General features: G+C 41.4%; 1 protein-coding gene across 1 annotated transcript; it reads right to left on the minus strand.

Moving 5' to 3' along the window:
* Window positions 1-13,389: 13,389 nt before the first annotated feature.
* LOC143036084 (uncharacterized) lies at window positions 13,390-14,653 on the minus strand. Its single transcript, XM_076203341.1, has 2 exons — window positions 14,121-14,653; window positions 13,390-13,901 (listed from the first exon to the last, which is right to left on the minus strand). Exon 2 carries the CDS (start codon window positions 13,899-13,901, stop codon window positions 13,524-13,526), a length of 378 nt encoding a protein of 125 aa, XP_076059456.1. The 5' UTR covers window positions 14,121-14,653; the 3' UTR covers window positions 13,390-13,523.
* Window positions 14,654-16,278: the final 1,625 nt, after the last annotated feature.

Below are 16,278 nucleotides of genomic sequence, written 5' to 3' on the forward strand. Positions count from 1 at the left end.
ACACACACACTCACTCACTCACTCACTCACTCACTCACAATCTCACACTCACACATACACATTTCAATCGTTACAGGCTGTCAGATGTGGCTATGCATGAAAGACTTTGTTGGTGTTAGGGTGTCTGAGACTGCATGACCTTAATGACGTCCTGCACTGATTCTTAGGGATTCGAACCTCCTTCCTTTGATTTCTTACCTCCAGACGCCCTCGCCCGTGTCCACTCGGCCGCTGCGCTCCCACATATCATGAAAATATAGGTTTAGTTTCCAAGCGTTGAATGCGTTTATTATACAATGAATAGGATTGCAATAATTCTTACCCCTTGCTGAGTATGAGGAGACAAAAGAGGAGGGGGAGGAAGAGGAGGAGGAGGAAGAGGACGAGGAGGGGGAGGAAGAGGAGGAGGAGGAGGGGAGGAAGAAGAGGAGGAGGAAGAGGAGGAAGAGGAGGAGGAGGAGGAGGAAGAGCAGGAAGTGGTTATAGATAATGTAGATAGAGAATGTGAATATAAAATGGAGATTAAATATTTTGCAAAGAAAATGCAATTTGTGAACGTGGATGAAAAATAGGAGGGAAGACGGTGGAAGGAAGAGGAATGAGAACGAAAAGGAAGAAGAGGAAGAGGATTTAGAGGTAATGGAAATTCAGAACGTAAATGCAAAGTGTAGATTAAATTATTTATTAATAAAAAGTGCAGTATGTGAAAGCAAAGGAAGAAACGGAGGAATTGGAGGAAGGAAAAATGGAAAGAAGAAGAGGAGAAGGCGGACAGTCAAGAACTACATTTCATCACTAATAATTAATCAGGGCTTCTACAGTATTTAAGGCTGTAGCCCGGAATGAAATTTTAGGGGGCTAATTATGCTAAAGCTGCTATATTGTCCCCCCACACACTTCTATATCATAATCATTGATAATATTTGATATGCTTGTAATGATAGTTACAGTTTTATATTTCATGTATGTATATCATGTATCACAAATACACTATAAACATAACTTACTTTTTGTAAGTTTTCCGGTGTATTGTATTTATAATACTTTTGAGTAAAAAGCAATTTTGGGGGGGTTAATTGGATTTTGGGGGGATTAAGCCCCCCAATATCGTGCCAAAGAAGAGGAGGTGAGGAGGTGGTGAAGAAGAGATAGCAGAAATGAAGAATAGTGGAGAAAAAACAATTAAAAATAGAAATTCTTTTTAATAAGAAATTATTCTTCAGCCGTAAAGGAAATATGTGTGACCCTGGTCCTTAGAGGTGTCCTTAAGTCTCCTTCTTGTATAGAGAAACAGGAAGAAGATAAATGAGAAGATAGGGAAGTAAAGAAGGTAAAAGATGCGTAGGAGCAGACCGAAGGAGGAGGAGGTGGAGGAGGAGGAGGATGAAGAGGAGGAGGAGGAGGAGGAGGAGGAGGAGGAGGAGAAGGATGAAGAGGAGGAGGAGAAAGAAGAGGAGGAGGAGGGTGGCGAAGAGGAGGAGGAGGGTGACGAAGAGGAGGAGGACGGTGACGAAGAGGAGGAGGAGGAGGGTTATGAAGAGGAGGAGGAGAGTGACGAAAAGGAGGAGGATGTGAAAGAAGAGGAGGAGGAAGATAAAGAGGAGGAGGAAAAAAAGAAATTTGAAGAGAACGAGATGATGATGAGTTTTCTCAAGATATTGTATAGAAAATGAGAGAAGGGCGAGTCAGTAACATAAGTAAAGAGAAAGAGAGAGAGAGAGAGAGAGAGAGAGAGAGAGAGAGAGAGAGAGAGAGAGAGAGAGAGAGAGAGAGCGAGAGAGAGAGAGGGAGAGAGAGAGAGATAAGTAAGGAGTCAAATGCAAATGCATAGTAAACGAAGACAATAGTAAATGGAATGGTGACGAATGTAAGATGAGATAATAAAGGTTAAGAAACAAGAACAGTAAAAGGAGGAGACAGAAAAAATGTAAAGACAGGTACGAAGGATATAAGATACAGTAACAGATGATGACTACGAAAAGTCCTCAGGAAACAACGGAAGGGAGAAGTAGGAGGAAGAAGAGGAAGAAGGATCAAGAGGGCGAAAGGCAAGATTATGGAATAAGAGAAGATAGGAAGAAGTTTAAGACGAGGAGGAGGAGAAAGAGGAAAATTGTAAGAAGAGGAATAGGAAGATAGTCAAAGGAAAGAAATTGGGAGGATTGATAGGGAGAGGAAAAAGAGGGGAGGAGGAAGAGAACGAGGAGGAAAAGAAGGTGACATTGATTACTGGAAGAAAATTGATACACTCCAAATTCTTCTCGTCATTCACTCCCGCATCCTTATCTTCGTTCCCTCCTTCTCATCCTCCTTTTTCAAAATTTCATCTTTTCCGTGCCAGTTTCTTTATCCAGTTCTTAAACTCTCTTCTGTTCCCATCCCCTTCTTCTCTACATATTCCTCTTCCTCCTCTTTCTTTCCTTTCCTCCTCTTCCTCTTCCTGTTTTTTCTTCTTCATCTTCTTCCTTTCTTCCTTTTCTTCTTCCTCCTCCTCTTCCTCATCTTCTTCCTCTTTTTGTTCTCCTAACTCTTCCTGCTTTTCTTCCTCTTCCTCAATTTCCTCTTTCTTTCCATCTTTGTTTTTCTTCTATTTCCTTTTCCTCTTTTTCATCGACTACCTCTTCTTGGTTTTCTTCTTCCCCCTCCCTACTCCTCTTTCTCTTCTTCCTCTTCTTCTTCCACTTCCTGTTCCTCTTCTTCCTCGTTCTCATTTTCCTCCTCCTTAAAAGCGATGTCCTTCTTGTGCCTCAGCTACATCGTGATGTCTTCCGGGGTGTTGGACTCCAGAAGAAATCCCGAAGAAGAAGAAGAAGAAGAAGAAGAAGGCGAGAGTCTTGCGGACGAGGCGTCGAGCGCCTCGAGGGCTTTTGTGTACTTTACTTGGTAATATCGAGACACACACCATACGCACACGCATGTACACGCATCATGTACACACATGCATATATTTGTACACACACGGAAAAGCAAACATGTACGCACAATCACATACACACACGCGCGCATGTAAGTACATACACGCACACGCAAGCACGTACACGCATGCATAAACGCACGCATATGCACGTACATACACGCACGCATATACACGCACAAGCACATTCACGAATGCACACACAAGCACATACACGCACACACAAACACGTACACGCAAAATCAAGCATATGCATGGACGCACACGCAAGCACATGCACGCACACGCAAGCACTTGTGCACACACTCAAGCACGTACACGCACGCACACGCAAGCACATACACGCACGAACGATCACGAAAAGATTCTTGCATTAACACTGATACGAATACACATGGCCCAACACAAGATCGAGCATTCACGAAAATATACACACAAAAATACACACAAAAACATACGCACAAACACATACAGTACAAAAACATACATCCACACATAAGTGTACATCCCCAATGCCTGTACTTCTCAATATTAACACACAAACTCACGCAAACACACGCATGCACACACACTGCTCGACGGCGCAGTGGTAGCGTTCGCAACTACTAACTCAGTGGTTCGAGTTCGAATCCCGCGCTGTGAGCCGTTACTCCAACACTTGTGGTCGGGGAGTTGTGTGTATGCGTGTGTGAGTCAGGTCACAGCATTACCCATAGATCGGTCATACATGAGCTCTGAGCTCTCATTCGGGAGGGTAGTAGCTGTCGATCACGAGTCCAACACGTGGTCCAAGACCATGGGGGAATTGTACGAATATGTCGGCGCGTGTGACTTGTTTGTCAAGCACTTTTGCCTTCCTGGCGACAGAGTCGCTGATGTGGGAGAAAGAGGATCGTCTGCTTGCGCCGTTATTGTGCAAAAATGCGCTTCGTGCAGGGCGAGCGTGATCGTGTGAAACTGTGAATACATTTGCATGCTTGCAACACTCGTGCGTACATGAACACACACACACACACACACACACACACACACACACACACACACACACACACACACACACACACACACACACACACACACACACACACACACACACACACACACACACACACACACACACACACACAAACTGTCACCCACATATAGTCACATACAGTCACACACATCTACACACACACACACATTCATACACAGTCACACACACACACACACACACACACACACACACACACACACACACACACACACACACACAGTCACATACAGTCACACATACACAGTCACACGCACACAGTCACACACACACAGTCACACGCACACACACAGTCACACACGCACACACACGCACAATCACACACAAAGTCACACGCGCACACACAGTCATACACACACACACACATACACGCGCACACACACACACACACACACACACACACACACACACACACACACACACACACACACACACACACACACACACACACACACACTGTATTAGTGTGTGTGTTTGCCTGTGTGTCTGAGTCTGTGCCTGTGTCTGAGTCTATCAGTGTGTTTGTTGTGGGACTGAATATTCACGGGGGTGTCAACAAGAAGATTCTTTACGGCTGACACCTATGACCTATGATGACCTCGAAGAGGCAATTTGGATTCGTTAGTCCTATAGAGGAGTTCAGCAGTGCGTGGGTGCTTCTGACGACGACCACAGGATAGGAGGGGGGAGGTGTCGCGGTGATGTGAATGTGTCGGCGAGATTGAAATGCGACGGGAGAGGTCGAGAACCCCAGATGAAGAAGGGCCCGAGATCTAACCCTGATTTCATTTTTTTTTTTTTTTACTCTCGATTCTTTTTATGTTTTTAGCGCTTTTCTTTTACCCCCCCTCAACGTTTCTCTTTAACTTTTGTTTTCTAGTATCCATTCGTTTAGTCTGCGTGGAGGAATGTGTCAGGTCCCATCTTGAACGCTGGAAACCCAAGTTCGATCTCCGGGAAGCGTTAGGAATTTGTTCGAGTTTGGCGTTTTTGGGTTTACTTTCTCTTTGCGATGATGGGCACTGAAGCTACAGTAATCAAGTGTCGCAATTTACTTCAAACGCTTAATCACCTGATGGCAATAGTTTTAGGTTTCATTCATAATCACCATTCCTACGGGCTCAATAGTCCGCAGAGTGCGGAGTGATCTAATAGAGGTGTTCAAGTGCATCAAAGGCTTTAACAAGGGTGACATAAACAAGGCCATCATATTAAGACAACAGGGCAGGGCTCGTGGTAATGGATTTAAACTGGACAATTTTAGATTTAAGAAGGAAATAGGCAACAACTAGTTTACCAATGGATTGGTTAACGTAGCTGGGGATGACGGGCGGTAATGGACATGGAACTGCCTAGTGTAGGCCTTATGGTCTCTTGCAGTCTCCTTCGTTCATATGTTCTCATGTATTTCTTAGCATCCGTACAACGTAACCGAGCTAAGAGACACTGTGTGGGGATATGAAGGTTGTAATAGTCCGGTGGTCATGCAGTGGATTTTGAAGAATCAACATTTCTTTATCCTCCTCCAACATTGGTTTGTGTACATTTCCTAAGCAATCGAATAAGTCAATAAATAAATATTGAGTAGACAGCAATAAAAATAAACAAATAAAAAACGAAATATTACAGAATGTAATAAGATAGAACAAGATGAAAGACGTGAGATTGTTACAGTAACATAGCTTCATGGCAGATAAAAAAAAATTGCGTTAATCAGAGTAACATTAACCACTGGGTTAACGTGACATCCAAATGACATAAACTCACTCTACGTCAACCACAAGAAAATCCAAATATTACGTCACCGTAGAAAAGGAATTAAGAAAAACGAGGCCGAATGGCATGCATAAACTCCGGACACAACTCCCAGTGTGGAGTCCGGGCATTGGCTTCCGGGGAAGGACGTAAAGTGTCCGGGTGGTTAATTCAGAGTAAACTCGTTAACCGTTGTTCTGAAACCTGCATCCAGCTCTTATCGTACTTAATGCTGATTGGGGGATATTTCGGTTGATGTAAGCTATTTGGATTTTTTTAACGCTGAGGTCGTTATGGGTATAAAAGCGCTCTTGTATACTTTCTGAAGAAATGGAATATGCACACGCGAGCGCTAATACACACACACACACACACACACACACACACACACACACACACACACACACACACACACACACACACACACAGGTACACACACAGATACACACACACATACATATCTATGTATAATATCCATACACACACGAATACGGTATACTGATACACAGACATATGTAGGTATATATATACATACATATATGCACACGCACACATACGTACTTACACACATACACGTATATACGTACATGCACATATACACAGACATATGTAGGTGTACATGCACATATACACAGACATATGTAGGTATATACACATACATAGATACACACATACACACACGTATATACCTACATTTATCTACACGTACGCATGTACTAGCGTTCGAGCTGTTGCTCCTATCCACATTTTCTCAGTACATATGTGTCCTCATTTCACGTGAGTCTAGATTCTTTGGGTGGGTCCTCTAGTCTTCCGCAATAGGTCTTCCATACCTGCGGCTCTTATGAGACTTCTGAGTTCCGAGAGACCTTGCCTAGTCTTTCCATTCACTGGAGTCGGGAGTCTGATCATGCCATTGAGCTAATCTCCCTTTCCTTCGGGCCCGTGACGTCAGAGCACCTGTGTCCCAAGAACTCGCCTTAGAGACTCGGCAGGATTAAAAATCGCCAGAGCTTTTGTTCCGAATAAGTTGTTCAGCGTAAGTGTTCGTGTAGGACAAACGAGTAATGACTTGAGGAGGAGGAGGAGGAAGAAGAGGAAGAGAGAGTGGAGACAAAAGCGGAGGAAGAGGATTACGAAGGAAGAAGAGAAGGAGGAGGAAGAGGAGGAGGAGAAAGAAGAGGAGGAGGAAGAAGAGGAGGAAGAGGAAGAGGAGACAAAAGCGGGGGAAGAGGATTACGAAGGAAGACCATACCGAAGAGGAAGAGGAGGAAGAAGAGGAGGTGGAAGAGGAGAGACGATAGAGGCAGGGGAAGAGGAATACGAAGCAAGACCATACCGAGGAGGAAGAAGAGGAGAAGGAAAGGGAAAAAGGAGAGGAGGGAAAATAGAAATGAGGTATATTGAGTATGTAAACAGGGATATTAATAAAAAGAGGAAAGAAATTTAGAATAAAATGGGGAAGAAGAGAATGAGGAGGAGACGGAGGAAGAAGAATTCGAAGAGGAGGAGGAGGAAGAGGAGGTGTTGGAGGGAGAGAGGAGACAAGGAGGAGAAGAAGGAAAACGGTTAAGAGGGATAAGAAGAGAAAAAAATGGCGAAGTAGTATTTTCGTCGTTGGCAACAGCCAACGTTCATATCCTGAGGGAGAATATCACACTGAAAAGGCGTAATTACAGAAGTGAAGAACCATTTAAGAAAGGTGACAGAATGGAGGGATAGTAAAGCAGGAGTCGGTAAATGAATATATATATATATATATATATATATATATATATATATATATATATATATATATAGTGAGACCTCTCATTAACAGACGTTAATTAGCTGTGTTTACAGTGTTTTCGCTGTGTTTTCGGTGCTGTTGTTTAGTGCTGTGCAATCACTATGCCACCCAAAAACCACTCCAAATCAACGGATTATTCACATCAACAGACACCGTTACCCCCTTTTAGTCTGTTAATGAGAGGTAGCACTGTACATATATATATATATATATATATATATATATATATATCTATATATATATATAATATAATATAATATAATATATTATGCTAATAAGAACACGTGTACGTTTGTACACTTATGCAAAGTAGACCACTTGGAAAAAAAAAACTAACGAAGCAGAGCGCTTTCGTATATTACTTTTTGCACTGGATATAATATACGAAAGCGCTCTGCTTCGTTAGTTTCTTTTTTCTAAGTGGTCTACCTTGCATATATATATATATATATATATATATATATATATATATATATATATATATATAATATAAATATACGATGATGAAAATGTGAAAATAACAATGATGGCTGTGGTGACAATAGCGATAGTAATGAGGAGTCTTATGACGATGAAAATCAGTAAAAGAATTCTTTCCCTTCCTCTCCACCAAAAGAGAGAGAGAGAAAGAGAGAGCGAGCGAGCAATGGTCTTTAGCTTTTTCATCTGATGAGAAAGAAGAGCTTGCCTCTCTCCCTCCCCCTCCCCAGTTCCTCCCCTTCTCCTCTCCCTCTCCTCTTCCTCCCACTCCCATCTCCCTCTCCCCCCCTCTCCCTCGCCCTCCCTTTAACCGCCTCTTCTCCTCTCCCCCCATTCCCATCCCATCCCCTTTCTTTCCCTCTTCCATTCCCCTTCCCCTCCTAATTCCACTGCTTCACCCTCCTCCTCCCCCTCTCCCTATCCCCCTCCCCATCCCCTTCTCTTCTTTCCCTCTTCCTTTCCCCTCCCCCTCATAATTCCACTCCTTCCCCTTCCCCCTCTCCCTATCCCCCCTCCCCCTCCCTCTCCCCATCTCTCCGCGTTCCGTCCTAAGAAGTAGTTTTCTCCTCATCCATTTTCCAATCTGGGACTCCGAACCATGCGAGGGTCGCATCGAGACGGATTCAGAAGTAGAATGGAGAGAGGGAGAGGGAGAGAGAGGTAGAAAGATAAAGAGAGATAGAGGGAAAGATAGGGAGAGAAATGGAGAGAGGGAGAAAAAGAGAGTAGAAAAAATAAAAAGAGAGAGGGAGAAAGGGTGAGGGGGAGAAAGGGAAAGAGGGAGAAAGGGAAAGAGGGAGAAAGGGAGAGTGGAAAAAAGAAAGAGAGAGAGGGAGAAAGGGAGAGGGGGAGAAAGGGAAAGAGGGAGAGAGAGGGAGATAGGGAGAGAGAGGGAGAGAGGGAGAAAGGGAGAGGGGGAGAAAGGGAGAGAGAGGGAGAAAGGGAGAGAGAGGGAGAAAGGGGAAGAGAGAGGGGTATACCTTCGTAGGTACATCCAGTAAGGATAATAAAATCCTTATAATAACGTTTCCTCTAACTATACCATAGCAAAGGTTCCGCACATGTTTAGATGCCAGCTTACAGGCACAAACCCAATGAGCGACGCACAGCTTCTGTCCTCTGGTTTTAAACTAAAATTTTGCAAACACAACATTTTACCGTGTTCCTGGTTAGTTGTACATTTATCTTCTTTTATATTCCTATCTGAGTCTATGAGATTCTATCTAATGTTAAGGTAAGACTAATTTGCATTTATCTTTCTCTACATTTCCTAGTCCAGGAAATTCTATCTAATGTTAAGGTAAAACTAATGTGCTTTTCTCGATAATTTGTGAAGGTTATGGTATGGTGCAATCGTATACCCGTTACAAAGAGATTATTGGTAGTTACAAAGGATTACAAAGGCGGAGCATGCCGACAGGAGACCTTATGATCCATATCTAGGTCGGATGCAAAAAAAAAAAAAAAAAAAAAAAAAAAAAAAAAAAAAAAAAAAAAAAAAAAAAAAAAAAGGATGCTTGGTACCTTACACTGGTAATCTTCCATTACGGGATAGAAATGTATTGAAGGCGAAGTGTTTTTGTTGACGTTAGCGAGAAGGCAGGCTGTGACTCTGACTTATGCTATTAGTCACGTAGATATACTTGGTCACGTGTAATATGAGGTTTACAGGAAAAAGGAGAGAGGTAATACTCAGACCGGTTAAAAAATTTGATTATGGATATTAGAATCTCTTCTGTTGATAACCTTGGGAGTATAAGAGGTATAGGAAATATTCAAGAAATATATTAGAAAAGGGGGACAGTAAAAGTTTAAAGTGATTAGGCAAATAAAAAAAAAAAAAAAAAAAAAAAAAAAAAAAGCTGCGTGGCTCTGGTCCAAAAGAAAGTCACAAAACCCAATTGAATCTTAGATGCACACAACTTAGTCAAAATCCGTGTACGCGGTCGTCCCCAGCTGAAATAAGTCTTCTGGTGACCTATGATTTGTCTCGTCACATCACTGGAACACCATGAAATGAAATGTGATTTACAAGCATCACTCATATCTCAATCTTTGTCTACGGAGTTACGGTTTCTCTTTTCTAAATTTAACCACCTGGCGGCAGTCACAATAAATTACTAGATGATAACATGATTTGGTATTAACCAGAATAAAATTGAAAGAGTTCGTCACTGTAGAAGACGTTTTATTTGACTTGGTCTTCCCTTCAGCCATGTTTCCCAGATGACGTCGTGGACTGCTGAAGCTGAACGAACGATTCCAGTTGGACCCATCTCGGTTTTTATTCATAATCCCTCACCCCTTCTCTCTCTCTCCCTCTCACTCTCTCCCTCCCTCCCACTCTCTGCTTCCCACTCTCTGCCTCCCACTCTCTCCCTTCCACTCTCTCCCTCCCAGTCTCTCCCTCCCAGTCTCTCCCTCCCAGTCTCTTCCTCTCAGTTTCTCCTTCTCACTCTCTCACTCCCACTCTCTCCCTCTCTCTCTCCTACTCTTTCTCCCCCACTCTCTCTCTCTCTCTCTCTGTGTGTGTGTGTGTGTGTGTGTGTGTGAGTGTGAGTGAGTGAGTGAGTGAGTGAGTGAGTGAGTAGAGAAGAGACGTAGACACCCTGGAAGGAGTTTGGGGTTTTGGGAATCAGCATGATGTAATCAAAGGATGGAGGAATTTTGGGCGAAGCGGGATTGAGGATTAGGGGTCTACTAACACCCCCCCACCCCACCCCCCACCCCCCGTGGCTGGCACTGCGAGGGCTTAAGGGTGGGAAGTAGGGGAGCCCTAGGGAGGAGGGGATATAGTAACGATGATTATTGTGATGATGAGGGCCCATAGGTGGGAAGGTGGAAGAGGAGGAGGGGGAGGTGGGGGAAGAACAAAGAGGAGGATGGTCACGAGTTCGAGGAAAGAAAATATGCCACGGGGTATTAGGAGAGGAGGAGGAGGAGGAGGGAAGGGAAGAAGACGTGAAAGAGTACAGGCAGGTTGATGATGATGGAATTAGGGTTTCAAAGGAAAACATTGATGATGATATGATATAATGATATGATACGATATATTGATGTATGATATTGATCATATGATAATTATATGATGATTGTGCGATATATGATGACATAATATTATATACGGTGATATGATGATATGCGGTGATACATCAAGAAAGATGAATTAATTTTGACGGTAGAACCTACTATCGCTTATGATATGAAAGTAGAATTATCGTCAACAAAGTATGTACATCATTACTCCATATTCATAATGTGAAAAATATCCCATGGTCCCTGAATATCGTTAACGGTAGTATTCTTAAATAAATATTCTCTCATTACATAAATTTTATCTAAACCTTTGTAAGGGAAAGATTTATATATATGTATATATATATATATATATATATATATATATATAATTTTTTTTTTTTTTTTTTTTTCTTTTTAAAGAATATTACCGTAAGAATCTTACGGTGGTATTCTTAAAAAATCTTTCTTTATATAAATCTTTCCCTTACAAGGATTTATATAGTTTTTATATAAGTAAAGAATATTTTTTTAAGAATACCACCGTAAGTCTTTACACGGAGTGACGTATGTGCATTCTACGACTATATTTCGATTTAGGAATGAAATCAACCTGAACATACAACAGTGTAGAAAAACCCAACCAAAAAAACATGACTGAACACACTACTAAACCTCATGAGTAAAGAAGAGGCCGTTTGTTTTAAAATGGTCTCTCTGTTCGGTCTTCAGTACACAGAAGCGGTTGATTGTAAAACTGTTGCTTATCGGTAAATAGAATACTTTTTTTGATTAACCCATTAAATCCCAAGTTTTTTTGGTCAGGAATTTCCACGGTTTTCTGTAATCTAAGTAATGTGAAGGGTTATGAGAGACAATATATAGTGGTTTTAATGCTTTATTTCCTGCAGTAAGCTTATAAGAAGCTGTCCTCAAATGAGGACACTGGGATAATATAATAGCTTTGTATAGTGATAATCTGTTAGCAAAGGATACTATAAAGAAAAACATATTCTTCTCTTTTTGTGTGTTTGATGCTGAAAAATTGTAAAAATAAATCTGATATTCTAAAAAAAATATGATATAAAGTAACCCAATACAAATAAACTGAATCATGCAAGCCAATATATCCTTTTGTATTAATTTTTTGTGATAAGGGGAAAAACATTCTATACAGAGTGTTACATTGCATTTAGCACAATATGTTCTTGGTTTCTTGGAGCAAGGTTTCCTTTGGGACCGTCTTTGTTGTTCCCGTTTTGCAACAACATGGTCCTTTCCGTCATACCGAACATCAGCGAGTTTCGTAGATGGGCTTGGTGCGTTACTTTTTCTCCCCAGTTTTCTGCCTGCATCTCCCAACTTCAAATAAGGCACACATACTGCTCTTTTGAAGCTTACTAAGTCAAGGTGTTCCTTTCCTTGATGTAAGAATTTATGGATGATCCACGCATTTACGAAGAGCGGCCAATACCACTTCTTTCCCCGTAGAGAAGTTGCGTATTTCCCAGTCAACCAGTCATGGTGATCTACACCTCCCATATAAGCATTGTAGTTGTTCAGAACATTTGGCTGAGGAACATCACCTTTTGCTTTGATATCACTTTGCCATCTCTTAACCTTTTTGACAGGTTCAATGGTATCATAATTTGTTCCAACACACACACACACACACACTTGTTGTCAGACCACCTGACAAAAAGAATTTCTTCATTTGTGTCAAACATATAATCATAGGTGCCTCGTTTCTCTTTTTTCATGATATCTGTTGGCCGTAAAGGACATTTGCTCAATCTGCTTTCCCTGACTGTGCCTGTGTCCTGATAACCGAGATTCCTAAGACGAACTAACAAATCATACCCAGTGAAAAAGTTGTCAAATAAAACAGAAGGAAAATTTGGTACTTTTACTGCCTCTAACATTCTCAAAACAACCTTTGTTCCGAGTAGTAGGCCATCATTATCATCATTCTTAGAACTCTTGCCACAATACATGTCAAAATTATAGCAGTAACCTGAGGTTCCACATACAGCCCAGAATTTGTACCCAAATCTGATGGGTTTACCTCTCATAAACTGCTTCAATGAATTACGTCCATAGTACTTCACCATCATTTCATCTACAGATATGAATTCCTCAAATATGCCAAACTGCTGAAATGACTCTTTGGCTAGTGACAATAGAGACCTAATTTTGAACCCTTTGTCATGTGTATTGTCCTTGGCATCTTCATTATTGCAAAAATGTATAAGACTTTTCACAAGCTGGTAACGATTTCTTGACATTGCCCTTTGAATGATTGGGACCCCGAGATCTTCCTCACTTGACCAGTAATCTCTCTCAGAAGGAACTTTGTGATATCCAGAAAATAATAATATTCCAATGAATGTTTTCAACTCATCAACACTGAATGTAAAATCACATATTTTTACATGAACTTGCATAGCGAACTGTCTCTTTGACAATGTGCTCATAGATGCCGGGAGTCATAAGTTTCTCAAACAGTTCCAGAGGTGATAAAGTATCTAGATTATCTTTCATTTTCTGCAAACAATCCCTGTGATGTTCGGAACGCCCTTTGACCTTCCTGTATTCAGGAGTTTTGTGTTTCCATACGGGTTCAGAGTCACAAAATTTGCGTTTTTTCTGGATGCTGTAGTGGCTTTAGCTTTATTTTCAGCATGTTCTTCTATCGGCACTCTATCCACATGAACTTCTAAGGTACCAGGCACATCTTGAACAGATATCTCACCCATTTCATCTTCAGCTATATCCTCCTCGTCAGTCAGTTCATCTACATCCGGTGGTACAATAATCACATCAGCTCTTTCAGCTGTATCTTCCTCTTCATCCTCATCAAACAATAATTCAAGGGCTCTCTCAACTGTGAGTGCAGAACGTTGTCTCTTCGCCATCTGTGATGAAACAGAATAATATACATAAGTTTCTAAAAGAAAATAATCATAATAAAGTAGAATTTTTTTATTCTGTATATATATTTTTTTTTAATCATTAAATTTTGGCCGATATTGGCCATGTGAAGGGAAACAGATCCCTCGCACATTGACACTACTATTATACAGTAACTATATAACTACTATAACTAAATAGTTGCACTATTATAATGCACCAACCTTTGAAGCAGTATTCAGTCAGATGTGTTGCCTACGACGATCCGAGCACAAATGACGTATTAGTGGGTGTAGCAGGCACCGTCATCCATGGCATGTTGTAACATGAATAATCAGAGGGAGTCGCAGGTTCTTTTATCGTTGTCCTGTTGTGACCTGTAGTAGCACATGCTTCTATTATATTGTCCCAGTGTCCTCATTTGAGGACAGGCATTTTATAACATTGCTGGCTTGCTGGGTACTAATAATAATTACCTGATATATAATGTACATGGTAAATCAGCGTCTTAGAAACATGTGACAACACCTATAATATCGGTGTCGATAGAGTAGTACTCTGTATTGAAGATGAAATGTTGGCTTATTTGTGGCTCAATTTACCCCTGAAATTGGACCCCAACTAAATGCTTTTGTATGCATCAGTGAAACATAGTTTTAACATGAGGTTGTTGCAAAAACATTATAGTTTGTATTTTATGTATCTTTGAGTTATTCTATTCGCTTATTTATGAATATGACAATAATATACCCGGTGTCCTCAAATGAGGACACTGGGACATAATGGGTTAATAGCCTTATTAATTTTTCCTTTTTCTGTGCATCACGGGACAACTGCTGATTCTGCCGACTCTTTTACCCGAATGGCTTGCCTTCATACAGCAATACCAGAATGGAATGGATTCGTACAGTCGACCCTTGCAACTCGGGACAAAATGGGCGAAAATTTCCTCGATAGAAAAATCACTTAGTTTACGGTTATTTCCATTTGACTTGGTTAGATAAGGCTAGTCTAGGCTAGCTTAGGCTAGGCTAGGTTAGGCTTAGGTTTATGTTAGGTTTATGTTAGGTTTAGGTAGGTATAGCTTAGGTTTTAGCTTGGGTTTAGCTTAGGTTTATGTTAGTTTTAGGTTAGGTTTACGTTAGGTTAGGCTAGGTCAGGATAGGCTAGGTTAGGCCTGGCTAGGTCAGGCTAGTCTAGGTTAGCTTAGGCTAGGCTAGGTCAGGCTTAGGTTTATGTTAGGTTTATGTTAGGTTCAGGTAGGTTTAGCTTGGGTTTATGTTAGTTTTAGGTTAGGTTTACTTTAAGTTAGGCTAGGCTAGATCAGGATAGGCTAGGTTAGGATAGGCTATGCTAGGCTAGGTTAGTATAGGTTAGGTTAGGTTAGGCTAGGTTAGGTTAGGCTAGGATAGGTAAAATTAGCCTAGGTTAAGCAAGGCTAGGTTAAGTCTGGGTGGGTTAGGTTAGGTTTCGTTAAGCTGGGTTAGTATTGGACATAGAAAATACTTAGTCTATACATACACTAGCCAGGAGGCGAGCTAAGGAACAAAAACCACAGGATACAGACAAGCTACAAGCCCCTTGTTCTTATCTCAGATGAATAAAATCGCCTGTAGACAGTTAGGATAATGAAAAATACCCAAAGGGATTCGTGGAAATGTATAAGAGTTGATAAACTTCAAATGGATGAGGACCATCATTTGGGACAGATTCTGTCACAATAAGTACGTTCTAACTGTTGTAGCTGATTCAATTCTCTGTCGGGTACATTAGTTATGTACTCGTATATCTAATTTCTATTTGTTAGGAATTTATCTAGAATATTTGGTCTTAGCCACTGAATAGTTCTTGTTTCATATTTATATGAAATGGTAAAGAGTTTCACGGTGTTTGTGTGTGTGTGTGTGTGTGTGTGTGTGTGTGTGTGTGAGTGTGTGTGTGATTGATTTACCATGGTATTGGATCACATGTTGGACTCGTGATCGACAGCTATTACACTTCCGCAAGAGAGGTCAGAGCTCATACATGACCGATCTATGGGTGATGCTGTGACCTTACACGCACACACACACCCAACTCCCTGCCCAAGAGAGTTGGAGTAATGACACGCAGTGCAGCGATACTGAAATTATTTCTGCCTTGGGCGGGATTCGAACTCGGACCGCTGTAGCAGCGGTTGCGAACGCTACCACTGCGCCGTGTGTGTGTGTGTGTGTGTGTGTGTGTGTGTGTGTGTGTGTGTGTGTGTGTGTGTGTGTGTGTGTGTGTGCGTGCCTTACATATATGGTCAAAACTTTCGGTAGAGTGGATTTTCTTAAACTGAAAAAAATCCTCAGGTTCGTCATCGTGACAAAGGATTTTATAGAGGTTAACCCCTGTGAT

This window comes from Oratosquilla oratoria, chromosome 20, assembly GCF_046742065.1.
Source record: "Oratosquilla oratoria isolate Oo_2021 chromosome 20, ASM4674206v1, whole genome shotgun sequence".
Classification (NCBI taxonomy): domain Eukaryota; kingdom Metazoa; phylum Arthropoda; class Malacostraca; order Stomatopoda; family Squillidae; genus Oratosquilla; species Oratosquilla oratoria.

Bases quoted from the DNA above. Each gene is read 5' to 3' on its own strand.
- LOC143036084 (XM_076203341.1), bottom strand. From the start codon at position 13,901: ATGGCGAAGAGACAACGTTCTGCACTCACAGTTGAGAGAGCCCTTGAA.